Genomic DNA, 26924 nt, shown 5'->3' on the forward strand with positions numbered 1-26924 from the left:
AATCTCTTTGAAGATAGTGACGTGCCCTCTCTGAACTGACCCCCAGCATAACTTGTCCTCACATCTAGGGCCCGGAGGGGGCGCTGCTGCAGGGGAAGTCAGTTGGTTTTAAACGAAGCATTTCTCCCTACTGTTCGCATGTTGCGCAACCCTGCTCAGGGTGACACCCACCGCCATCTCAGCCCGGAGGGGCCAGGGGCGCAGGCGCGGCGCCGCTGGGATTCGAACCTTCGCGGCCCGCCGGGCCACAGCCTTCCCGGAATCAGCGCCAGCAAGCAGGGTCGCTGGCCCGGGGTGGGCGGGGCCGGCCGGCGCCCCCTCCCCCGTTCGGCCGCGCGTTCCGGGCCCGCCCCGCCCCCGCGCTGGGCCGAGCGCCGCGCCGCGCGGCTCCGCCCCTCACAGGCCCCGCCCCCGAGGCTCCCCGCAGCTCCTCCCCTCTCCCATTGGCCGAAGCGGAGACCCGCCTCTCCGCCCAATGGTCGCCGCCGCGGCTCGGCCGCCCGCGCTCTGACTGGTCAGCGGCCGGCGGAGTGGCGGGGCACGGGCCAATGGGGAGAGGCGGCTCGATGAATGGCTGGCCCGGGTGGGGAAGGCAGGAGGCGGCGATCCCGGCGGAGGGGGCCGTTTGCCAGCTCCGAGGCAGAAAGTGCCACGACTCCACACGCGCGCACGCAGCCAGCGAGCAGCCGGAGCGGACGGCGGACGGGGCGGGTGGCGTCGGGGTCGCGGCGCCTGCAGTTGCTCGGGGGCGGCTTCTCGGCGGAGGCTCGGCCGGCTCCTCTCTCTCCCGGTTCCGCGGCGGCGGCGGCGGCTCCTGCCCTCTCGCTCTCCCTCCCGCGTCTCCGGCTGCAGGTAAGAAACTTGGCCGGGCCCTGCAGCGGCGGTGGCGGCGCGCGGGCCGGGCCGTCGGGGCGCCGGGGCCGGGCCGGGCGGGCCGCGCCGGGAGTGACACGTCTCCCTGGTGGCCCCTCCCCCGGCGGCGCCCCCGGCCGTCGCCGCGGCGGCGGACCCTGGGGGTCCGGGCGGGCCCTGGGGGCGTGTGCCGGGCCGAACCCGGTGCAGGGGCGTTGGCCGAGCGTGCCCGAGGTGTGGACCCCACGCCCTCGCCGTCTGCGGGACCTGCGGCGGCCCCGCGGCGCGACGTGGCCGCCCCCCCCCCCACCTCTCTCTGTCCTTCCCAGCCGGGCCGTCGGGCCGGCCGGCGCGCTCCGAAGTTGGGCGAAGAAAGTTGGCGGCGGGGCGGGGCGGCGCACAGCTGGCGGAGGAAGGGGTTAAGCTTCGGGAAGCGGCTGGATGACGTTGCCGGGCTGGAGTCCGGGCTGGGGGGGTGGGGGCGGGCGGAAGGCGGCTGGGGCCGGCGGGGGAGGGGGCGGGATTGAATGGGGGCCCGAGCCGAGCGCGCCCGCCTCGGGCTGCGGCTGGGGGCGCGGCGGGGCCGGGCGGCGCCGACGGGGCGGGCCGGGCTCGGGGCCGCGGGGCCCGCCGTGCGGAGACCCGGACCGTCCGGGTCCGGACGCCCGGCGGCCGCGGTGGCAACTTCCCGGAGTGCGGGAGGCGGCTCCCTGCTCCCCCTGGCGGCGGGGCCGGGGGCGCTGTTTGCCCGGCCGGCCGCGCGGACCCGGTGCGAGGGCGCCCGGCGGGGGCCGATGAATGGGCCGGCGGTGCCAGACCCGGCGGAAGTGGCACCTCCGGCCCGGCCGTCAAGCGCGCTGGCACCCCGCCTGGCTCCCGCCCCGGGTCCCGGGCTCCCGGCCTGGCGCCGGGCAGGGGAGGGCCGGCTGGGGTCCGCGCTTCCCGGGCAGCATCTGGGAAGCCTCGGGGAACCCTCCCCACATTGCAGATCACAAACGGTAGCTCGGGTGGTGTCATGGCTAAGGGGTGGGCTTCCGAAAGCCGGCACCGTGGGGAGTCAGCCAGGCTGTTTCACTTCGGGGTCCGCTTCCACGTCGGAACAGCCGGGCTGCCGGAGAGAGAACCGTGAAGACCCAGCACGTGTAGGGAGTAGTCCACAGGTGTTGACTGTTACTGTTTTTGCATGAGTTTCTAGGGTGTTCGGGCCGGGAGGGAGGTGGGGTCTGGGTTTGGCTCTGGCCCACCCGCTGCGGACGCAGCCTTGCCACGTCCTGTCGTCTGGATCCCACCCCTGCCACGCTGCAGACCCTCTGCTCAGGTTGCTTAACCTCTCTGAACCCGGGTTTCCTTATCTGTAGCCTGGAGATAGAACCACCCACTCACTGTAGGGTCGGGCAGCCTCCCAGGTAAGTGCTGGGAAACCCTGGGACCTTGTGCCAGCAGAAGGAAGTTTGGCAATAACTCCTGGAGGTCGGAGGTCAGCAGAGTCTAGGAAGCATCTAGAAAATGAAACTTTGCAGGCTCTTGGGAGCCTCGCGGGTCACTGTTTGCCTGGTGTGCTGGAACCTTCAGAGCGGGGGCGTTTGTGTGGCGTTTTCTGGACTTTGGGGAGGAGGTCTCTTCAGAGCTTTGGCTGTTCCCGCGGGGCTGGGAAGCACTCTGCCTCCCCCTACGCTTTCCTCTGTGCTTGGCTGTCCTGACTTCCCCCTGATCCAACCCCAGAGAAGGCTCTGTGATCCTGCAGCGGGCTGTGGTGACGTCTCTGTTCCTTTATGAACTCTCCAAAGGTCAGGCCCACTGTGGGCTGCCAACTTGTTTTCCTTCCAGAAAGAAGCTTCCGGTTCTGAGGGCCTGGAGATGCCACTTCCCTCTCTGATGAAGCGAAGGAGGAAAGCTGGAGGCAGGAGGCGGAGCAGGGCTTGCACGTTCAGGGCTTCTGGACCCGTTGAGCTGCAGGGTGGCGGGGTGGGTGGCCAGATAGGGAGAGAAAGGTGTCTCGGGGACTGGAAACAGCCGCCAGGGAGTCGAGCCGCAGGCACTGTGCTGGATCAGAACTCTTCACTTTCACAGTTAGGAGTCGGCCTCTGAACATCTCTACAGAGATTAAGAAGTTAGTTTGGTACCTTGGTGCATGAATAGTTTTTGGTGATGGGAGAATTTTAAATAAATCCCAAGCCGCTGAGCCACATTTGAGCAATTATGCTCTTTGCTGAAACGAGCCCTAAGTCAGTAGGCTGTAGTGATGATACAGCACCAAATTCCATGTAAGTGGCTGAATGCAAACCATTTGATTGGCATCCTGGTTTATTATGGAGCAGGGACGCCTTTTAAAAATGTCAGGACCCCAGACTTTTCTTACTTGTTCTTTTATTCCAAGGAGTTTTAACGAGGAGGTGAGTGACGTATAGGCAAGGAGTCAACCATTCTTTCGAGAATCCAGATTTTTCTGTGCTAAAATCTTGTTTTGGGAGAAAAAATATGGTCAGTGAGAATGATGACGGTGGAGACACTGCTGTCCATCTGTACGTTCTGGCCCGGCGATGGTTAAGGCCTGGCCCGTAACACAATAATTGCGGATGAAATGAGGTAGACCAACACACCTGTTAAATTTTCTCCAGCTGTCTCATTGGACAACCGAAGCTCAGCCCAACTTGATTTTTAAGGTTTACTGTTTAGAGTCAGATTCACAGCTTTGGTGTACATCTCGGCCTCACAGCAGCCAGTTTCCATAGCGTAGATGTGGTTGTTCCCATCCTGTGGATGAGAACGTAGAGGCCCAGCAGGTCAGTTCCTGTTGCCCAGCTGCTGGGCGATGTGGGCACGGCCTTCTGAATGTTCACCGACACCTACAGGCCGTATAATTCCATACTCGTTGGGACAGTAAGTACCCCAGGAAGCACCTGGAATTGGAAGATGGAAACGAAGGCGGGGATTCAGCGTGGGATGTGGCAGTACCAAGACTGGGCTTTCATTTCATGTCTTTGTCAAGCTTCTCCTGTGTGCCAGGCCTTCAGACACCACAAACGAACCTCGTTCGTGTCCGAAGACACTCCATCTAGAACTGTGTTGTCCAGTACGGTAGCCACACGGAGGTATTTCAACTTAATTAAAGTTAAATAAAATTAAATTAGTGGCAGTTCATGCGCTTCCACCTAATAAGATGTCACCTTTAGAAAGCAGTTGTTCCTGGCCCTTGGTGTGCATTATAAACTGCATGTTAAGGGAAAGAAGGCAGGGGAGCAGGGGCGTAGCACAGACAGTGGTCCTGCCCTGGAGAGCTTCTTACCTAACACCAAGGGCATCAAAGTGGTCGAATGTAACAGACACGGAAGATAGGTATTGGGCAGAAAACATATGGCTTGTAGGGAAAGTAAATATTTAATTCTAAGTGAGAGAGCCTGGGCAAGAGGGCCACTTAGCATTATGGAAAATTAACCTGGGGACTTCCTAGGAGGCTGTTTTCTTAGGCACACAAGTTCTGATGAGTCTCCTGAAACAGGCAGGCCGACTCCCACGACTGGAGGCCAGACACATGTAGCGTGTTTCCTTTAAGAGCTGTAAATGACATGCATCTCCCACATGCCTAGCAACGCAGGGCAACTTTAATTTATAAAGAAAGTTCTGTAATTTCTACGTTGGATTATTTTGGCAAGGCTGGAACAGCTGCCGGTCTCCTAACCTTGCACGGTCCAGGGTGCAGGCATTTTCCTGTTTGGCGGACAGCAGTTGCTTCCTGGCTCTTTGCAGGGCTTTGTTATATTCCATAGAACTTTGAAAGGATCACTGGATAGTATTTGGGGAGAATTTCTGAATTCTTGGCTGTACTAGTGGCCTCATCTTAGTACATTGTGTAGAGTAACGTCAAACCAGTTAACAAAGAGCCCAGAGTGATAGACAGCTACTTTCTTGTTGGTCAGACAGGAGGCCCCTAAGGTTGTGGCGGAAGTGATCAGCTATTTATAGTGATAGTGAATACCATCTGCTGGCTCCAGAGTTGGAATAGAAGACCATCTTAGACCCAAAGCTCTAATTCTGTGCCCTGGCCCTGGTTGAGGTGTGAGTGAACCAGATGTGTTTCCGGCTGTCTTGAGACTGGTTCCCAGCTGGAGCCCTGCGTGGAGGAAACTTGGCTGGCACGTGAGGTTTGTTCAGGCCCGGGTTGCTAAACAACTAAGCCACCTTTTAAAATTGGAGACGTTGTTGTTGTTAAAATCTAGATTTGGGGATTCTCTTGGGGAAAGTGGGAATTTCTGGGCACACCAGTTCTGCTTTCTCAGGTGGCAGCCGTGGACTGTGGTTGTCTTCCCCGGGCAGGGGCTGTGCTCTCCTCCCAGCCTCGCTCACAGTACGTGCTTGGGTGCCGGTGGTCCCCGAGGGACACTGTCTACTCCAGCGTCTGAGAGCAAAGAGGAGCTGGAGGGCGTCCGCATGTGACCTGCGTAGTCACCAGCGTCCCCCACTGGCTGTAGCTTGGGGCAGCGGGGGGAGCAGTGGTCTGGGTTCTAGTCTCTAGAGTAAGTGGTGTGACCTTGGATGTGACTGTTCTCCTCCCTTGGCTTCAGTTTCCTCCTCGTGTAATATGAAACCAGGCCAGTTGGCTCCATCTTTCAGGCCACACATCGTGGTTTATCCTTCACTCCATGCCTTCTCACACTTGTATCCTTTACGACGGCAAACCTGTCAGCTCCGTCCACTCTCACCGCATCCCCTGGTGCCAGCCTGGTGCAGACCCCTCATCCCCCAGGTTATTTCACTAGGTCTGAAGTGGTCTGCCTGCTTTTGCCCTCACCCCCTGCCTTCTGGTCTGTTCCCAGAGCAGATCGTGCCACCCTGTGTTCAGGACCCTCCTTGGCCAGAGTCTGTCCAGTGGCCTCCAAGGCCCCACTTTTGCCTCAGGCTTCACTGCTGCCACCCCCACCCCCTGCTCTGGTCACACTAGCCTCCCTGTTTCCCGGGCAGGCCCTTCTGCCGCAGGGCCTTTGCACATGCTCTTGCTCTCCCTGGGGAGCTTTTTCCCAGACAGCCACGTGGCTTGCTCCCCCCCCATCCTCAGGTCTGTGCATTGTGACCTCCCTGACCACCCTATTTAAAGTGACAGGCCCCGTGACCCCAGTCCCACTTCTCTGCATGGCTTTGTTTTCATTATCACCACCTGATGTGTCACATATGTGACTGACTTTGTCATTTCTGACACTGGATTGTAAGCTCTCCCAGTGCAGGGATGTGGCTGCCCTGTTTCCCCGAGGTGTCCCTAGTGTCTGGACAGTGGCACACAGTAGGTGCCCATCCTTGCCGAGCTAACAGGTGATTTTCTAGTGCCTGTGTTCTGTGAGTACATTATCATTTAGCCTCAAGTAGCCTGGATTCCTAGAGCATCAAATATAAATACAAAAAACATATTCCAAAGCCAAGTGACTTTTGGATTCCCCCCAGCCAGGCTCCAGCTGGGAGACTGACCGTTACACTCATGGCGGTGCTGCCACATGTGGCCCATCCTGCTCCGCCAGCAGAAGCCAACGCTCTGAAGTGACCCTTGGCAGAAGGCTTGGGCGTTCGCTCTCTCCCAGGTGCCCTGCACCTGCAGGCCGGTTAGATTGGTCTCAGCGCTGCCTGTTCTCCGCTGTCCGTCACCCACGCGGGGGCCTCACCAGACCGGGCCCTTCCCAGGTGCCTGCGCTGGTTCCAGGAGGAGAATTCGCAGTGAGCATCCTTTATTTCCCGGCGGAGCTGATGAGCTAGATGGGTTTGCAGAGCAGCCGAGCGTATCGGTGACGACGCCCTCACCAGGAAACAAAACGTTATTTTTGGTTTGAACAGTGCACTGCCTCTGAAAAGAGGTGGGTTTTGTGTTTCGTGAGCAAGAGTGCTCCTTCGTGGTAGGAGGGGAAATTCTTTTCCGGTAGTTGGCATTCCATTCTCCCTTCTTTTAGTCAGACTTTGTTGGACTGAGAGGGCTGGATGAGGTGAACCTCCCGCCTCCCAGATGGCGTTTCCTCGAGGACTGGGCGTGGACGCTGGGCAGGTGTGGGATACTGGAGACAGATGGGCTGGCTGGTCGCAGCCCCTTCAAGGCCGAGCCCACATCCCTCGTTGTCTCCTCTCTGCCTGCCTTTGCTTTTAGGCAAAGAAACGGAAAAGTAGATCATAGATTCCTGGCCCCTCCTGACAGGAGGATCTGGCCTACGCATTTCACGCAGAACCGTGAGAGACCAGGTTCTGGCCCTCAGCCCAGGCAGTATGTTCTATTGGAACTTTTCATTCAGTGGTTAAAATGTACAACTCAGCTGTAGCAAAACGATTTCCTTTTTAATTAAGGCTCATCCTGCATAGGAATTAGATGCAACTTTATTTCTGTTGAACACGTTTTCATTTCTTGGTGAGTTCTAGATCATCGTAGTTGGGGAATTTCGTAGTAACTGCAGTGACTCGGGGAAGGGGGGGTCAGTGCGCAAGAGTGAGCGGTGACGACACCGTCAACAGCGGCCTCGTTAGTGACATGTCGTTAGGGGCATGGACGGGGCTTTAGCCACGGCCGAGTCGGCCACTGCAGCCTGTGTTGTTGCCTCCAACCTCAGAGGGAAGCCCTGAGGTTTGTTCTGAACAGTCTGGTTTTGGAAGCCGCAGGGACAGTGAGGTCTGTGGGGCTTGGAGGCGGGAGGCGGTGCCCACCGTGACCTTGGTCCCCACTTCCCCTCTCTTGGGAGCTGCCTGGTGAGCGCATATGAGGGGCCCGGGGGTGGCAGGAGTGTATGTGCCGTGACAGACCCGCCTGGCATCAGAGATGCTCCTCCTTTGAGAGCTGTGTGGATTCATTTTCCTACCAAAGTTGGCATGTGTGTATATACATATTTTAACTCTTTACTAAAGTAGAACAAATATAGAAAAATGCACTGTCCCGTCTACAGCTCACGGAGCAGCGCCCCATGTGACCAGCCAAACAAGAAACATTGTCCCCCAGCAGCTCATTTCGTGCCCCTCGGGTTGCTGCCCGTGCCCGGGGGTAACCACACCCCTGACCTGTAGCTCACAGGTCCCTCGCGCCTGCGCGTGAACTCGGGGCAAGTGGACACACGGCCTGTGCTCATCGTGGCCTCCCGTTTGACGTTATGTGTGAGCATGAGGTCCATCCGTGGTCTTGGGCTATTGTAGTTCATCCCCCTATTGTACATACTCTGCACATCACTGTGCAGGGGCACTTGGATAGTTTCCACGTTGGGGCTTCTGTTTTGATGTACTCTAAATTACACGATACTGTAAAATACAGTCTTGCCCCTGACTTTGGTGACCGCGTGTCCACTTTTCCACGGGGTCTGTTCCCAGGGGTGGGGCTGCAGCAACGGGAGGCATATGCTCAGTTGTGGACAACAGTGCGGACTCCCCAGAGCGCTGGTCCTCATTTGTACTCCCACCAGCAGCCTAGGATCTTGGAACATGACTTCAACAAGGAACCAGGGTGAAGTTGAGTTACCACTGCTACTGATAAGAAGCACCCCCTCGTGCTGCCCTCCCCATGTCCTGGAGATGGTTCATCAAAGAGGAGCCTTTGCATAGGGCTTGCGGAAAAGGGTCAGGTTTTACTGCCGGTGAGCAGATGCTGTCCAAGCAGAAAGGCAACCCCTCGCAGTACATGAGGGAGGGCTCACAGAGCTTTGATCTGCGGGGAGATTCTTCATCAGACCCCCCCACCTCACCCCGGTTCCAACAAGGTAGATGTAGTGACTGTTGGAGTGTTAAGTGGATTTCTTCAAAACAAAGGAGCCGGCCGTTGGGTACCAGAGATCACTCCGCCTGAGCCTCTGCCCACCTGCCGGGACCCTGCGCAGAGCCCAGGGCCGGGAGGCAAGGGCACTGGGCAGGCTCCCCTCCTCCTGGGACAGATGTGCATCCAGGCTTGGATCTGGGAGTCACCCTACCAACAGCCCTCCTGTCACATCGCAGGGATGACCTCTTTCCTTTTAAGAGCTTGCCTGGCTGGGGTTTGGTTTGGCCATGAGTGGCAGCAGTGCCAAATGTCAGTAGCTTGAAGAAGTAAGGGCGGGCTGTGTTCTGGTGACAGGGTGGACTGGTGGGCTGGACCAGTCTTCTCACTCGGGTGGGGCAAGTGCTACAGAACAGATGAAAACAACACCTGTGGAAAGCACTGAATGGCTTGGAAGATCCTGAGGAAGGTAGTGAGGAGACCAGAGTCTCAGTGCAAAGAATAACCCTGGATGGTGAGCACAGTCCTGAGGGCGTTCGGTGAACTGGGCAAACTGTGAGTTCTGATGGCACCTCTGGGCGCAGGGGGCAGAGACCAAGGTGGGCAGGATGATGGAAGCTGTGCCCACCGAGGACTCCTGCACGTCCAGGGTGAAGGTGAGTCAGAAGTAAGCCCGTCCCCTCCTGAGATGTTGTCCTTCGTGCAGATCCTGTGACCCCAGTGGTAGGACATTTTCCAGCCAATTCTGATTCTTTGTAGAGAGTGCCCCACGGCCGGTCCACAAGCGAGCAGGTCTTTGAAGGACTGCGCCTTTATCCTCGGCTCAAGGCAAACGAGCATCCCTGGTTGAGAATAACCAAACACAGAACGCCAGGCGTTCAGTGAATGAGGACCAGCAGGAGCTCTGTGAAAACAGACAGTGAGTGGTTGACACAGTGTTTAAAAGCACTTCTTACTCTGCTTAAAGTAATAGACAAGGTGGAAAATACCTACAAAGAAAGGAAACTGTTAAGTGACCTAACACATTTGATAAAGGAATCAGGTGCAGTTTCTAGCCATGGGCAGCTCAACCACTATAGTTAAAAACCCAACAGATTGAAGTGTGTGATTGAACTGGAAGATAGAGCAGAATGTACAGATTTCACTTTAGAACAAAATAGGACGTGTAAGTAACTTGTAAGACCAACTGAGAATCAGGGAGAAGAGGTGGTGTGCCAGAGCCCGTGTTGGACGAAATAATGACTGAGAATTGTACAGAATGGAGAAGACACCCATCCAAACAAGGGAAAAACACCCACATGTAGAAAGTGTAGTGATACAGCAACCAAAGGAAAAGATTCCAGAGTGAGGGTGAAATGAAGATAACTTTTAAGGCAAAAACCAAGACCGTTAATTAGTGACATCTTGGCTAAAGGAAACTCTCCAGGATGTTCTTGGAAGGAAAATAGTGCCAAACGGAAAGAAGAATGAAGACGGTGGGAACATTTGGGCAACTCTAAACAAATGTGAAATAATAATAATAATGTTGGGGGGGGCACTGGAAAAAGGATATGGTTAATAACACCTAAGTTGGGGGGTGTTAGAATTAGCGGAGGGAGTAAAGTTTTGTTTAATTTTGAACTTTGTGAACCTCACATATTATTGTGTTTTAAAGGTTGTCACTAAAGAATAGAAACTGTATTCTGCAATAGTAGAGGGGAAGAAATGGAGTGATTTAAAAACAATCCAAAAAGAGATAAGAAAGGAGACAAAAAGAACTCCAGGACAGGTGGGGAAATAACACAAAATAAGATTATAGAGTTAAACTCAACTATATCAGCATTTAAAATGTAAATTGGGGACTTCCCTGGTGGCGCAGTGGTTAAGAATCCATGCTCCCAATGCAGGGGGCCCGGGTTCAATCCCTGGTCAGGGAACTAGATCCCACATACATGCTGCAACTAAGAGTTCGCAGGCCGCAACTAAGGATCCCACCTGCCGCAACTAAGACCCGGTGCAACCAAATAAATTAAAAAAAGAAAAAAAATTTTTTTTAATTGTAAATTGACTAAATACTCCAGTTAAAACATAAAGATATCTTACTGGATTTTAAAAATCCAACTCTTGTTTACAAGAGACAGGGTGAAAATGAAAGAATATATAAAACAAAAATTGACAGAACTACAGGAAATGGTCAAATCTATAAGCATAGTAGAGAATTTTACAATATCCTCTCAGGAATTGACAGCTAAGCAGACAAAAAATCACTAAGGATTAGAACTTTGAACAAAATTAGGAATGTGATCTATGACTCTATATAAATAAAGCAAAACACTGTAGCCAGCTAATACCTATTTGACTTCAGAATTTTCAAAGATTGGCTGTATCCAGGGCCTTAAAGTCCATCTCAACAAATGAAAGGATTGAAATTATGTAGAGCAGGTAGTCCGACCAGAGGTCAGTTAAACTAGAAATATGAATAAAAAGATAAATAGAGAATTTCCATGTATGTGTATATTAAAATAAAACACTTCTAGCATGTATTTGTAGGTCAAAAAAAGAAGGAAAATAGAAAATATTTTGAAATGAATGATGAAGATACTACACATCAAAACTTGTAGGATGTAGCTAAAATATTTATAGGGAAATTGATAACTTTAAATACACATATTAAGAAAGAAGATGAAAATTAATGAGCTAAGTAAGCATCTGTCTCCAGAAGTAACAAAGTCAAAATAAACCACTCAGAGGGAAGTGACAATGAGAAGGGATTAATGAACCAGAAAACAATAAATATACAGTGGAGAAGTTCATTCTTACAAAAGATGAATAATGTTGACAAATATCAAGCAAAATTGGTCAAGAAAAAGGCACAAATAATATCAAGAGTGTAAAATGGGACTTCACTACAGATGTGGTGATGTTAAAAAGATGAGTGGCTATCATGAACAACTTGTGCTAATAAATAAAAACAAAGCAGTGTCATAGGTATTTATTAACCACCAGAGGAGGGGGCTCTACCACACATTGTTTGTATAAGCCTTCTTTTTTCATCTCAACCTGGTGATAATTTTGCAAGTTTTAACAACATCAGTGAATTTCTGGGAACATATAACTTAACAACACTAAGCTAAGAAGAGAGCCAAGAACCTGATGAAGGGACACCTGCAGGAAAGTCTACAGCAAACATCGCACTGCATAGCAAGACGCCCAGAAGTTTTGCTTTGAGATCAGGAAGAACAGGCTGCCAGCTGACACGCCTTCTCTTGAGCACGGTGTTGGCGGTCCTGCCCTGTGCAGAAATTCAAGAGAAATGAAGCGGAAGATAGAAAGATTGGGAAGAAAGTAGTAGAATTACTACTAGTAGAAAGTTAGTAGAATTAGGCAAGGTTGCTGTGGGTCGGGGGGGGGAACCCTACAGAAATCAATTACATGTCAGTATTACCAGCAACAAACAGAAAATGAAACTTAAGAGAGACCCCATCTGCAATAGTGTAAAAGCCAAAAAACCAAGAAGAAAATAACTCTTTCCCGAAGCGTGTGAGACCCCACAGTGTGTGTTCTCTTCCTCCGCCAGGATGCCTGTGCTTTTCTGTGTCAAGGTGGTTCTCATAACCATGTGACCATGTAAATGAGTGGCCCCTGCCTGATTGGTATTTAGTGGAGCCTACACAGACGCTTGGAGCGTGGATGTGCCCAGGTTTGATTGGACACGGTGGGGAGACCACTGATCCTGCTTCCTGGGAGCTTCGTGTCCACTGCAGGAAGAACTCTGCACATCTGAACTGCTCGTGGGCGATTTGAGGACTCAGGATTCCTGACCCCTACCTCAGGGGCGTGTAGTGAGCCCTGTAGGCTCCTCGTAAGTGCTCAGAAGATTTAGGTCCATTCAAGTACCTACTTTTCCAAAGACTGTTATATTGGAGAAACACAAAAGCATGTCAATGCTTTGTTTTTTTTCCTTAGCAAAGAAATTGAATCTGAAATGGCCGGTGAAAAAGCCGAGGCTGAGTGGGAATAGAATACATTTCTATGTTTAGTGTTTTATCTTTCTTTAAAATGAATAGCATTGTTTCTTTGAAGTAGGAAGTCAGTTATTTTCATCCTCTTAAAACATGAAATAAATTATTTCCGAATACTATGTCTTTTAGTTACAAGATTTTCTCTTAGTTTTAGGTTAAAAAAAGAAAAGAAAAAGAAAGAAGAATTAGAGGTCACACTTAAAATTTTAGATGAGATGACCTGAAAACTCTCTTCTCTGTAAACATTTAGAAATGTTAGATGGAGCTAATAAGCGTTCTCTAAAAAGCATAGCTGAGTTTACAAGGTAGTAAAAGAGATTACCGAATCCCGTAAGCCAAGGGCGGGGACTGTCTGGGTCCAGAGGTGAGCTGACCCTGCAGTGTGGGTGTTGCGTAGTCCTCCAAAGTCTGGGTCTTGGGTCATTGGTTTTTATGTCCAGGTGGGAGCTGGGTGTGGGGAGTGGGAACCCAACTCACACTCCAATGTAAAACCTGCACTGAAGGGACAGACTAGTGGCCAGGGGAGATGGCATGGGAGCTTATCTGTTTTGTCCTGAGGCGGGGGAGGCAGAGTCTCCTGGGAATATTTAACAGGAGCTGCTGCATCTAAAAATGTGTCCCTACCTGCCGCCTTCTCTGAAGGCTTTGTTGAAGCAAAGATAAAATAGCTCTTCAGAGACAAGCCTGAAATTCAGCCCAGACAGGGTTGCAACTTAATAAATTCCTGCCAGAGTCACTGTCAGAGGTATAAAAGTAGGTAGTGGAAAACATTAATCGGAAAAAATAACACCAGGGAAAAAACAAGGCGAACTTGAAAAAAAATAGAATAACTCAAAGGACTGATTATAGAACTGGTTAGATTCAGCTGAAGAGACACTTGGCGAAGTGGAGCGTATGTCCGAGCGGTAGCACAGAGATTGAGGTCTAGTTAGGACTTCTACCACAAAGAAACAGGAGCAAGGAAATCTCCAAAGAACTGAGTGGCCAAGGGCTTTCCAGAACTGGTGAAAAACATGACAAAGCACAGTGAGCCTAAGATAATAAAAATAAATAACACATCTAAAGGCATTGGTAAAGGCTTGGAACCCCAAAGATGGATCTTAAAAGCGAGGAGGTATTTTTAAAAGGTATTACAAAGGAATGACAGCTCAACAACATGTTTTTCCATAGTAAGCACACACCCTGCCACGGCTGCCAACCAAAAAAGCCAGAAGACAGATAAGATAATATCTTCAAAGTGGTGAGAGAAAATAACTGTCAGCACGGAACTCTGGACCCAGTTAATCCATTCATGCAGAGCGAGGGTGAAGGAAAGAAGTCCTTCCAGGGCTGTGAGGACTGCGGATGTTTATCAAGAGGAGATTGTTGCTGAAGCAAGTAGTCGAGGATGTGCTTTGGGGAGACTCAAAAGAAGGCGTGAGGTGCACGAAGCAGTGGCCAGCAGCAGACTGGGAACCGTTTGGGTAATTTAACACGAGTGTCTGGAACTCCAAGCACCCGCAGGTCGCCCAAGTATGTGTGAGGGAGAAGTGGGTGGAGCACCAAGGCTCCTGGGAAGTGTCAGGTGTGTATGTTAGGAGAACGTAAGGGGTAAAGACATTTTAATTACAGTTTTTTTTTTAAATTTTTATTTATTTATTTATGGCTATGTTGGGCCTTCGTTTCTGTGCGAGGGCTCTCTCTAGTTGCGGCAAGGGGGGGGCCACTCTTCATCGCGGTGCGTGGGCCTCTCACTGTTGTGGCCTCTCTTGTTGTAGAGCACAGGCTCCAGACGCGCAGGCTCAGCGGCCGTGGCTCACGGGCCTAGTTGCTCCGCGGCACGTGGGATCCTCCCAGACCAGGGCTCGAACCCGTGTCCCCTGCATTAGCAGGCAGATTCTCAACCACTGCGCCACCAGGGAAGCCCATTAATTACAGTTTTTTAAAAGAGCGCTTGCACACAGACACACACAAGAACAGAAGAGTAACTTTCAAACACAGAGGAAAAGATGTCCAGTGGAATGCAAATAAATAAATAAATAAAGGGGGAATAAGCAAAGAAAAAGTATTGTAAATAGGAGTAACAAAATAAGGGTATAAATGAGTCCAGATACATAGGCAATCACGCTAGGTGTTGGTGAACTAACCGTACCAGTTAAGAAAGCAAATTGCCATGCTGGTCTGAAAATAAAATCCAGCTACATGCTGCTTTTAAGAGCTCCACTTAGAACATGTGAACCCAGAAAGGTTGCATGTGGAGAACAGAAAATGATTCTAGGCCAATATTAACCCCCCCCAAATTGGCATAACTTTTTTTTTTTAACTGGAGTATAATTGCCTTACAATGTTGTGTTAGTTTCTGCTGTACAACAAAGTGAATCAGCTATATATATATACACATATATCCCCCGCATCCCATCCATCTAGGTCATCACAGAGCACCGAGCTGAGCTCCCTGTGCTATGCAGCAGGTTCCCACTAGCTGTCTGTTTTACACATAGTAGTGTATTCAGACATACAATCAGAATGAAGTGGAAAAAAAAGGATCATTATTAGGGATAAAGAGGATCACTTTAGGGGCTTCCCTGGTGGCGCAGTGGTTGAGAGTCCGCCTGCCGATGCAGGGGACACGGGTTCGTGCCCCGATCCGGGAAGATCCCACAGGCCGCGGAGCAGCTAGGCCCGTGAGCCACGGCCGCTGAGCCTGCGTGTCCGGAGCCTGTGCTCCGCAACAGGAGAGGCCACAGCAGTGAGAGGCCCACGTGCCGCCAAAAAAAAAAAAAAAAAAAATCACTTTATAATAAAGGAAAAAATAGTAGGCACTTTATCAGAAAGATGTAACAATTCTGATCTTATATTCACCTAATAAGATGCCCTCCAAATAAAGCACAAATCAACAGATTTCCAGGAGAAACTGATAAATCCATGATCATGGAGTGTTCATGGCAAGAAGTTTGAACAGTATAAACCAATGGAAGTTGGAGGAAGGAATAATGAAAATTAATTATATAGATTGGATCACAAACCCAAAAGCTGGTTCTGGAATCATCATTGAAATTGAAATAGCAATTAAAAATCAGCTCTCTGCCAAAGGGAACCTTCATACACTGTTGGTGGGAATGTAAATTAGTGCAGCCACTGTGGAAAACAGTACAGTGTGGAGGTTCCTCAAAAAACTAAAAATAGAACTACAGTATGACCCAGCACTCCTACTCCTGAGTATATATCTGAAAAAAACAAAAACACTAATTCAGAAATATACATGCACCCCAGTGTTCATAGCAGCACTATTTATAATAGCCAAGACATGGAAACAACCTAAATGTCCATCGACAGATGAATGGATAAAAGAAGATGTGATAGATATATCGCATATATATTTATATATACGTATATGATGGAATACTACTCAGCCATAAAAAAGAATGAAATTTTGCCGTTTTTGACAACATGGGTGAACCTAGAAGGTATTTTGCGAAGTGAAATAAGTCAGACAGAGACAGACAAACACCGTATGATGTCAGTTACATGAGGAATCTAAGGGATACAACAAACTAGTGAACATAGCAAAAAAGAAGCGGACTCACAGTATAGAGAACAAACTAGTGGTTGCCAGTGGGGAGAGGGAAGCGAGGAGGGGCGAGAGAGGGGTAGGAGATTAAGAGGCACAAACTATTAGATATAAAATAAGCTACAAGGGTCTATTGTACAACATGGGGAGTATAGCCAATATTTTATAATAACTATAAATGGAGTAGGTTTATACTTTAAAAACCTTTCAAAATTGTGAATCACTGTACTGTATACCTGTAACTTATATAATATACAGCAACTATACTTCAGTGAAAGAAGAATCAGCTCTCTACCCACTCTCCCCCCTCCAAGAACAGATCTCGAAAAACCAGATTCTGACAGTTTTACAGGCAAGTTCTTGTGAACCTACAAAGGATGGAGGAAAAGAGATTCTCTGTAGCTCATCTTACGGGACTGAAGTGACCTTGCTACCAAGACTGCGTAAGAACAGTCTGAGAATGAGCTCTGACTTGCCGCGCTTGACAGCACAGCCACCCGAATCCCACATAAAAATGTGAACAGACCAAATCTAGTGAGGGATTAGAAAAGAAAAGACCCACCGTCAAGAAGTGTTTACACCATCAGAACCACCTGTGAGTTAACATTAGAATATATTCTTTTAATTCGATCCAATTCAGATTAAATGTCAAGTGGTAAAGAGAAAGCATTTGCTAAAATACCCTATTAAAAAAGGAAAGGTAACTAGGAACATAAGATAGCTTAACCTGATCAAAGGTTTCTACCAAAAGCCTACAGTCAACACAGCATCTAACAGTGAAGGATCAGAAGTGGAGACTTGGCCGTGAGACCAGCGAGCCTGGAGCCGGCTCTGTGAGACGAGAGAGAAGCGATGGTGTGGATTAGAAAGCAAGAAATTACTCTTTTCACAGGTGATTTTTCTTGAAGAGAATCCACAAACTCCTGGATTTGATATGAGAGTTTAGCTTAATATTTGGGTAAACGACACACACGCAAAAATGAATAACTTTGCTGGTTGTCTGTAGCTAGAAAAAGAAATCTTTTTCTAGTACATTTAAAAATAGCAATAACCTTAACAACAACAAAAAAGATGTGTAAGACTTCTATAGAGAAGATCATAAAAGCTCCCTGCAAGTATAAAAGAACATTGAAATAAGTGGAGTGCTACACGCTCCATTCACCGACAGCTCCCATAGTATATACAGCATCGGCTCTCCCCATGTTCACCTGTAAATTCAGTGTGTTTCAAATAAAAGTTCCAGTAGAATTTTTGGAAGGGATGCACAGACCAAAATGTAGTATTGACGCAGGCCGTAAATAACATTTAGGTGGAACAAAGTGTGAGTCCGGTGAGGAGGGATCCACGTGTACTGCAAACCAGATGGGACAGAGGAGGCTGTAAAAGTCGGGGGGTGGCGGGGATGGACCAGTCCGGAAGGGGCGCTGGGTAACTTAAGCCGTGGGGGAAGCTGACCCTGCTTCCTTTCCTATGCCAGAGTAGATCCCAGGTGATTAGAAACCCTTCTATGAAAAGTGTTCTGAAGTTTGTAGAAGGAAATAAACAGTGAAAGGACTTCTCTCCCAGTGGTTGGAACCTGGGTGGCTGAGAGTCAGGGGTGTAAGGGAGGTTTTCACTCAGTATCAACCCCTTTGTTCCTTTTGCGTTTTGACCCCTAGGAATGCGTTGCCTTTCTCCAACACAACTGAGTAATTATTTAGATTTAAAGGATAGCAACAGATTTTTCCTTAAAAAAAGAAAAAGGAAACAGGTTCTCTTTGACTCTGGGGTGGTAGCAATGAAACAAGAAAACACTGTAAAACAAAACAGTGAAACAATTTTTCAAACAAAATTGGTTGAAAAAGAAACCGCAGACTTGGATACAAATGGTTAATATCCAAATGTGTAAAGGGCACCTACAAATGAGGGAAAAAGACAACCCTTTAGAAAATGGGCCAAGGGTATGAGCAGACAACGTCGTGGAAGCAGCATGAAGGGCAGCTCACCATGGGAGGCACGTCCGGCCGCATCCGGGTGTGAGTGCAGGAGGAGGTGGTGCGGGCCGCAGAGGGCGGAGCTCGCGGCACTGCCCTGGGGGAGCAGCCCTGGGCCCTGCGGTGTGTCCTAGAGGATGAAATGCTGCCAGGTGATGCCCGCAGTGGTGTCTCACGCAGCCCTCACCGTAGCGGTGCTGGACATGTGTAAGCACACGCACGCATGTGGAAGTGGTGGCGTTCTGAGTATTGGTTCTCTCTGGAGAGAAGGATGAGATACTACGTATATGTATCTACAGTAAATGGGGAAAGATGTTTGGATTTGCTAAACCTGGGTGGTAGGTAAACGGACGTTCATGATATTTTTCTTAATCTTCCGTATATTTGAAATATTTCGTAATATTTACAAAAACAAGGAGACAGTGATCCTGATGCAGCCGCACCTGCTAGTGTCTCCATTTTATTGTCGTTGTGTTTTGGGTTGTGCCTTCCCGGTAAGTCACCTACCGCCCAGGAGATGGGGCTTGGGCTCAGTCGGGAGGCTTCATCTCGCTCCCCTGCCGTGGCTTCTCCAAGTGCCCACACGTGGCCCCCGAGGAGCAGCTGGAGAGTGATGAGACCCCGCCCCAGGGGTGCTGTTGAGGGCCCTTTTCGCAAAACGTCCCCAAATCCCCATTGCCAACTGGCCAGACTGGACAAGCCAGGTCGGGCCACACGAATCAGCAAATGTAGTCTGTGCCTGGGGCGTCCACTTAACTTCTGTTCCCGAGTCCTTGCTCCCAGGAGCAGAGGAAAGCCATTCTCTGAGGAGCCCCGAGGTGGCCCAGGGCATGTCAGCCGGCCAAGCCTGGGAGCGGTCCCCGAGCCTCGGGGGAGTCTTCTGCCCCCTGCCCTGGCAGGCCTTCACCTTTCTGCTTTGCACTCTAAGCGGACTGGCCATAGTAAATAAGAGTGCGCATTTCATAGAGGTTTCCGGGATTGACAGAGTGCAGGTTCTTTGTGGTCAGCCCACACAGATGCAGTGGCACGGTTGGCCGGATTCTTTGCCCTCCTGGGCACGGCCCTTGGGGAAACCCTGAGGGAGATTCCCTCTGGGGGCCTTTTACCATGGTGGGGATTTCAGAAGCGAAGCACCAGAAGGCCGACCTTGAAGGCTGACCTTGAGAGCGTCCTTGAGGCATCGCTGGCTTTGCTGTGCCTGTGAGCACGGGTGGTACTCCCGCCCCTCGAGCAGGAGCTGACTCTGCGGGGCAGCGGGAAGGCGGCTTCCACCTCGACTTCTTGGCTGTCCGTGGTGATGGTGATGTGTCCTGAGCCTTCACTGTTTCACTGAGTTACCACAAATCTAGGGCTTTTCATCTTCCTGTGAAAGCGTCCTTTCAAAGAAACTCATACTCAGGAGTTAGTGGTGGGGATGCAATTTCTTTCTGGAGCAGCGGTCCTGCAAAGCTGGGAAGACACATCTGTGATGGACTCAGATATCCGTCTGTCCACTGCGGAGGGAAGTGCTCTCCCAGCTGGCTTTTCTCCACTCTGCCCCTGACAGAGAATATATTTTTGTATCCCGTGTTTGCCTAACTTGAGAGTCAAAGCTGACTTTTCAACCGTGGCTTTTCTAACCAAACCACACATCTGCAGAGCCCACGGTGGGGTGCAGGCGCCCATCGTGGGGGTGGTGGCCCTGGGACTCCGGGGGACCCGACCTCCAGGGCTTGGTGGGGACACCACCCGGGGCTTACGGACCCTCAGCCAGGGTGACCCGGGCCCCTGGCGTGGTGCTGCCTCTGGAGAAGGGGTGTTTCAAAGGAGTTTTGTATCCATTCTTTTTCAGATTCTTTTTCCATGTAGGTCATTACAGAGCATTGAGTAGAGTTCCCTGTGCTGTACAGAAGGTCAAAGGGTTTTTGTCATCTGAATAGGATGGATATAGTGATTATGGTGTTGCTTTGTACCTGAAACGTGTCCTGTTGGCGAAGTTCTGAGGGGTGCTTGTGAGGACCCAGAGTTTCAGTTGGTGGACACCCTCCAAGCAGCGGGGTTAGAACGGGGCCTGGAACGTTCCAGCTTCTTGTCCCTGTCCTCCCACCCACGGGACCCCCCTCCAGGCCTTTTGCACACTTGGCTGCGAGGATCCCGAAGGGCTCGTGTGGGGTGACCTCTCCTGACTGTCATGTGTGAGGGGCCCTGGCTGTGTATCTCGCTGCCAGAACCCATGGCCCGGGGTCAGAACCCGCTGCCCCAGGAGTCCACCTCGGGCCTGAGGAGTGGAATGTGGAGCTTGACCTGGAGCTGCAGGCCCGGCGACAGTCTGGGTGAAGTAAGTGTCACAGCCGCAGCTGAGGGACTTACCACCGTGGAGAGCAGAGCGCGTTCCACCCTCTTCCCGCAAGGGTTCTGTAGAAAGACGGAGAAACTGTGCTCTGGGGACCCGGGGGCCGTTCAGCTCTCCCCCTTGCTGCCTTCCTCCCCCACCTCACCATTGTGTTCCCTTCTCAGGTCCACTGCTGGTCCTCCTGGGGGAGCTGTTTCTCACTCCCCAGTTCAGGGGACTGGAATATGATTGTAGTAGCATCAATATTAGTTGATAAAAGTTGAATGTATCCAAGAAATGAGCCTGTTGGAGTTTCTCACTGAAGTCAGATTTAGCCCGGCTGACAGCTGATGGGTGTGGACCTGGCCACCTCTGACCCTATGGACTTTGGTCCCCAGCCAGCAAGAAGGGGTGGTTCATCCTCTTGATTGGGAGTTTGTCATCAGGCAAAGGGTCCCCTCCCCAGGGCGAGGAGTGGACCTGGTGACACTGTCCTCCTCCCTCTTTGCAGCCTCTGGATGTGAAATTCCAAACCTGGAGTCTTACTTGGTCGGCTTCCCAAGACTGGTATTTCCTGTTTCCTAATGTGCAAGTTTGCAGGTTGCATAGCTCTTCGGAGCTATCACTGGCTAAAGGCCATTTTTCCTCACCAACTTTTGATCACCTTTCCGGATTGTAATGCATGGGTTCTCATCTTCGGCCCTGGGTAGCTGTGTTTATCAGCACTGGAGGAAATGGAGGCAGCAGAGTCAGATGGCTCGCAAGGGCCTGCTGGCCTGGACGCTGTGGCTGAGAGCCGGCAGCCGTGTTTGGTTTGACTCACATGGTATTTTTAAAATCAGTCAACTTCACGTTAAGCAAAAAAAAATTTCTGTCCTAATGTGAGAAAGCAAAAGATCTCTCAACACGGTGCCCGCATGTCTACAGTAATCAGCTGTGGCTGGGCGTCACCTGGCCCTAATGTAGTGGGGCAGTTTGCCACAGTCCTCACTACTCCCAATTGTCTCACACCTGGCCGGTGCTTGTGCTTATGTGCATCTTTGACCCCTGCCGTGGGGAACATCGTGAACTGGGAGCATGGCATCTGAGTCTCCTGGGTGTTATGTGCCCTGATTATAGAGCTCCTCGCTGCTGTCTCTCCATGGCTTCGTATGTCCCGGCACTAATGGAATATCTTACGTAAGAGTTGCTCACTTCTGAAGGGGGCGGGGAGAATGGGTGACATCGGAGATGGCCTGAGTTTGTTTCTTCCTTCACTTTATCAGTCTGAAGAATTAGTGAAACCGTAAGTCAGGTGTTAGGGGTGGGGTTGGTGCATGTTGAATACCTCAGTTTCTACAAAAAATAATTGACATGTATGTATTTGGCAGGTGAAAGGAAAGCAAGCCAGGATGGATATTTACGACACCCAGACCTTGGGGGTTGTGGTCTTTGGTGGATTCATGGTTGTTTCCGCCATCGGCATCTTCCTGGTGTCGACGTTCTCCATGAAGGAGACGTCGTATGAAGAAGCTCTAGCCAACCAGCGCAGGGAGATGGCGAAGACTCACCACCAGAAAGTGGAGAAGAAAAAGAAGGAGAAAACAGTGGAGAAGAAAGGAAAGACCAAGAAAAAGGACGAGAAACCCAACGGGAAGATACCTGACCATGAGCCAGGCCCCAACGTGACCATCCTCCCCAAGGACGCAGTGCGGGCGCCTGCAGTGGCAGTGGCTCCAACCCCTGTCCAGTCCCCCGTGGTCATTCCCCCTGTAGCCACGGTACCAGCCATGCCCCAGGAGAAGCCGGCTTCTTCCCCTAAGGACAAAAAGAAGAAGGAGAAAAAAGTGGCAAAGGTGGAACCAGCAGTCAGTTCTGTAGTAAATTCCATCCAGGTTCTTGCCTCAAAGGCTGCCATTTTGGAAGCCGCTCCCAAGGAGGTCCCTATGGTGGTTGTGTCCCCAGTGGGTGCCAAAGGCAGTGCCTCTGCCACCAGTGCTATGCAGGGCAAGAAGGCAGAGGGGGCCCAGAACCAGGGCAAGAAGGGAGAGGGGGCCCCCAACCAGGGCAGGAAGGCAGAGGGGGCCCAGAACCAGGGCAAGAAGACAGAGGGGGCCCCCAACCAGGGCAAGAAGACAGAGGGGGCCCAGAACCAGGGCAAGAAGACAGAGGGGGCCCCCAACCAGGGCAGGAAGACAGAGGGGGCCCAGAACCAGGGCAAGAAGACAGAGGGGGCCCAGAGCCAGGGCAAGAAGACAGAGGGGGCCCCCAACCAGGGCAAGAAGGGAGAGGGGGCCCCCAACCAGGGCAAGAAGACAGAGGGGACCCCCAACCAGGGCAAGAAGACAGAGGGGACCCCCAACCAGGGCAAGAAGACAGAGGAGGCCCCCAACCAGGGCAGGAAGGCAGAGGGGGCCCAGAACCAGGGCAGGAAGACAGAGGGGGCCCCCAACCAGGGCAAGAAGGGAGAGGGGGCCCCCAACCAGGGCAAGAAGGGAGAGGGGGCCCCCAACCAGGGCAAGAAGGGAGAGGGGCCCCAGAACCAGGGCAGGAAGGTAGAGGGGACTCCCAACCAGGGCAAGAAGACAGAGGGGGCCCCCAACCAGGGCAAGAAGGCAGAGGGAGCCCCCAACCAGGGCAAGAAGACAGAGGGGGCCCCCAACCAGGGCAAGAAGACAGAGGGGACCCCCAACCAGGGCAAGAAGACAGAGGGGGCCCCCAACCAGGGCAAGAAGACAGAGGGGCCCCAGAACCAGGGCAAGAAGGGAGAGGGGGCCCCGAACCAGGGCAAGAAGGCAGAGGGAGCCCCCAACCAAGGCAAGAAGACAGAGGGGCCCCAGAACCAGGGCAAGAAGACAGAGGGGACCCCCAACCAGGGCAAGAAGACAGAGGGGGCCCCCAACCAGGGCAAGAAGACAGAGGGGGCCCAAAACCAGGGCAAGAAGGGAGAGGGGGCCCAGAACCAGGGGAAGAAGGCAGAGGGAACCCCCAACCAGGGCAGGAAAGCGGAGGGGGGCCAGAATCAGGGCAAAAAGGCAGATTCGGTTGCTAATCAGGGCACAAAGGCGGAGGGTGTTGCAAACCAGGGGAAAAAAGCAGAAGGGGCCCCCAATCAAGGCAAAAAGGCAGAGGGAACCTTGAACCAGGGCAGAAAGTCAGAAGGGTCCCCCAACCAGGGCAAAAAGGTGGATGCATCTGCCAACCAGGGTAAAAAGGCAGAGTCAGCTCCTATGCAGGGCAAAAATGCAGATATGGTCCAGAGCCAGGAGGCACAAAAGCAAGAAGCTCCTGTGAAGAAGAAGTCTGGGTCTAAGAAGAAAGGTGAGCCTGGTGAGTAGCTTTGATTTCTTTATGACTTTGGAGGGAAAAGCAGTCTTTAAGTGGCTTATGGATTCCCTTTGGGGAAGCCATCTGTATCAGTCAGCTATCGCCACATGGCTGCATAACAAACATCCCAGAATTCAGGGTCTCACAGTGTCAGTCGTTTATTCCTGCTCATGTTTCTGTTGACTTGGCTGGAGGTTGACTGGTTGGGGTTATCTCGGCTGGTGGCTCTGCTTCATGCTGCAGTTTAACTGGTTCAGCTCCTGCTGCAGGTTGAACATAGGTCTCTTCTATGTGTTACTTCTGGGGCCCTGGCCGAGGCATCAGTGACTCTCGAGGGCAGAGGCCCTCGCATGGTTTTGGCAGAGCTGTGAAAGGGCACTGCTCAAACCAGCATCCTGTTGGCTAGAGCAGGCCATGAGACTGAGCCTGAGTCAAGGGGCAGGAAGTCTGTCCCCAGTGGGAGGGACTGCGGAGTGACCTGGGAAAAGGTGTGAATTGAGGAGGGGTGAGGAATTAGGAGCAGTGACTCCATCCACCACCCAGTCTAGGACAGTTCCGTGTCTTGCAGTCTTTCTCAAACGTCTGGCTGCGTTCTGTCAGCCTGTTCTGCGTTCTTACCTCACCCGGTGCTTTAGCATAGCTTTGTTCTTTTCTAGATGTTTGTTGCATGAGTAGCAGTAGGATGACGTTTCTGAGAAACAATGGCATCCACACCCCTGCCTCCCAGTTTTCCCTCTTCGCTACCCCCCACCCCCGTTATGTAATGGAGCATTAATAGCACATTAAAATAGACATTATGTATCAGATACATATATTAGATAATGTAGAACATGAATTTCCGTTATCTTTTTAGTACGGATTACTGTAGAAATTGGGCCCGCGAGTTCCTGTTTCATATTCATCACTCACTTGATACAGTAGTCTGATGTTTCCTTCCTCCCTCCCTCCCTTTCTCTCTCTCTCTCTCTCTTCTTCTCTTTCTCTCTAGATTTCTTTCTTTCTTAGATTAGCCATTAGTTGATTTGGAAAATTAATTGCATTTGTCTTGGTGAGGTACATTAGGGGCTTTGAAACGTTTGGACCTGTGCCAGGTAGGCAGGGCCCTACGTTTTTTCCCTCTGTGAAGTTGTATCTGCTTTGCTGTTTCCTCCGCCCCAACTTCTGGGGGGACATTTACTCAGGCAACACTCGTCCCATGTGAGGGTCAGGGACTGGCCCACCTTGCCCCACAGGCCATGTCAGCCTCTCAGGCCCTTTGAAAACCCAGGCGCTCAGCCTCAACCCTGACTCCGTGGCGGAGGGAGAGCACGCTGCCCTCTCTTCACGGTGATGCTCCACTTGACCCTGGGAGGAGGGCATTCGAGCCAGAAGACAGGGATGCAGGTGAGAGCCGCCTGTTCTCTGGCTTCTCGCGCATCAGGTGTGTTCAGACTAGAGCTTCCTGTGGTCATCGTTACTGTGTAGGGCTTTGGCCATTGAAGTAAGGTATGAAACAGAAACATGATAATATTAGAAAGGTAGGCAAAATTGTCCTAATTTGCAGGTAATAAAGAACCTTGTTGGGAGGAAGACCTAACTTAACGACCTGTGTGAACCCACAGAGCAGCTCGCCTGAGGTGGTATAAGAGGAAATTTGAACAGAAAAAATACCATGATTCAGGATAAGAAAGATTAAATATTGCAGATAAAATGATAGTCACTCCCAAGTTAACTTAGTAGTTTATTATTCTTCCTGCCAAAATTTCAGTGGGCTTAAAAGTCCCCCCTGGAGGGAAGAATAAGTAAGAATACTGAATAGACTTTAAGTGGCTATTGGAAGGCCGGTTCTGTCTGATGTGTGAACACAGTCCCAAACTATTGTAATTACAGTAGGGTGCTGGACTGAGGCCAGCAGGTCAGGGAAGAGAGTGGTCCTAACTAGACTGTATCTCACCTGCGCTTCAGGGCGGGGAGGGGACAGGTCAAGGCAGTGATCCTAGGCAGGATGTTTAAGGTTTGGAAGGGTCTGCTTAGTCCCTGTGAAAATGTGTGTATGAAAATGAAAAAATGAAAGGTGTGTATCATATTGGAGTTGACGTAAAAAGAAATCAAACCCTAGAAAATAGGAAAGATGGCCGAAATTAGTACTGATCAACTCATGTTGCAGGAGGCCGTGACTCCGAGGTTGCAGGGAGAAAATCACAAAGGGCGGGGCACTGGGCCACACGGCCAGCCACGTAGCACACGGACAGGCCGCAAAAAGAGCGCAGCCACACCGGGTGGCCTGCGGGTGATGTGACACCTGAGCGGTGAATTGCTTGTCTTCAACCCTGAAGAGTTGGAAATGTGGGGGATATGCTTGCGGTTTTTCATTTTCCTGGATGTGCCCGTGTGCTTTCCCCCATTTTCCCACGGTTGGTGGACCCTCGAAGTGGATGCAGGCCCCTGTCCGCCGCTGCCCTCCCACCCCACCCCCACCGTCTCCGTGGAGATCCCCCCAGGGCAGGACTTCTCAGGCTTTGACGTGCAGGGTCTTGTTAAGATAAAGACTCAGTGGTTCCCAGCGAGGCCCGAGGCTCGGAGATGCCGGTGCTGTTGCAGCAGTGGTCAGGGCCCCGAGTCTCCTGGGGGTGGGGGCAGGAAAGACAGGTGGGCTCTTTCTGTAAGGGCTTGGCTTCGAGCAGCCTTGCAGCTGCGCCTGTGAAGGACCGCTTCCTGAGGGCAGAGTGAACCTGTCGCTCTGACTGCCCCGCATTCCCCGCTGAGCCCTGTCCGCCACAGCCATGGTGGTTGAGGGTGCGAGGACGGGTGTGGACGGGTGGCTCGGCCTTTCCTGTGGCTCATGGAACCGGCCCCCACTGCCCTTGCAGTCACAGCTTGTTTGTGGAGCTTGGGGTCCAGTTCATCTGACTCACATCGAGCTTTTGGCCCCTGTGGCCGCACTGCCCAGTGAGAAGCAGGCCGCGTTCCCTTCACTTAGTTACACCTCGTGTTCCGTGCTCCTCCCTTGACCCCTGGCTGCCTGCCCTTGACCTCCTTGCCTGCCAGCCAGGACTCAGTCGGTTTGGGGGCTGCACACTCCATTTCTTCAGGGCCATGGGTACACCCTCGAGGGAACTGTGGACAGATCCCCACTGGCTGGCTGGCCCTGGGCATCCAGAAACTCAGGGGCCTGGAGGTGTGAATGCCTTGGGGAGTGAGGTGTCCTGATGACCATGCCGTGGGGATGAGGGAGATGGTTGGGGGGGGTCTG

At 51.7% G+C, this 26924-nt stretch overlaps 1 protein-coding gene across 18 annotated transcripts in view; it reads left to right on the forward strand.

Annotated features, from left to right (window-relative positions):
- Positions 1 to 719: 719 nt before the first annotated feature.
- Positions 720 to 26924, forward strand: part of RRBP1 (ribosome binding protein 1) — a 58979-nt gene continuing 32774 nt past the window's right edge. For 2 of the 18 annotated variants that reach the window (XM_049700131.1, XM_049700136.1), the window contains exons 1-3: positions 720 to 852; positions 21757 to 22920; positions 22951 to 23695. In XM_049700131.1, the coding sequence (XP_049556088.1) occupies positions 21778 to 22920; positions 22951 to 23695 (1888 nt within the window). In that variant the 5' untranslated portion in view covers positions 720 to 852; positions 21757 to 21777. Of the gene's footprint in view, positions 853 to 21756; positions 23696 to 26924 lie in introns of all 18 variants that reach the window. The other 16 variants (XM_049700139.1, XM_049700143.1, XM_049700144.1 and 13 more) reach the window with 16 other exon arrangements.

This window comes from Orcinus orca, chromosome 16 (genome assembly GCF_937001465.1).
Source record: "Orcinus orca chromosome 16, mOrcOrc1.1, whole genome shotgun sequence".
Classification (NCBI taxonomy): Eukaryota; Metazoa; Chordata; class Mammalia; order Artiodactyla; family Delphinidae; genus Orcinus; species Orcinus orca.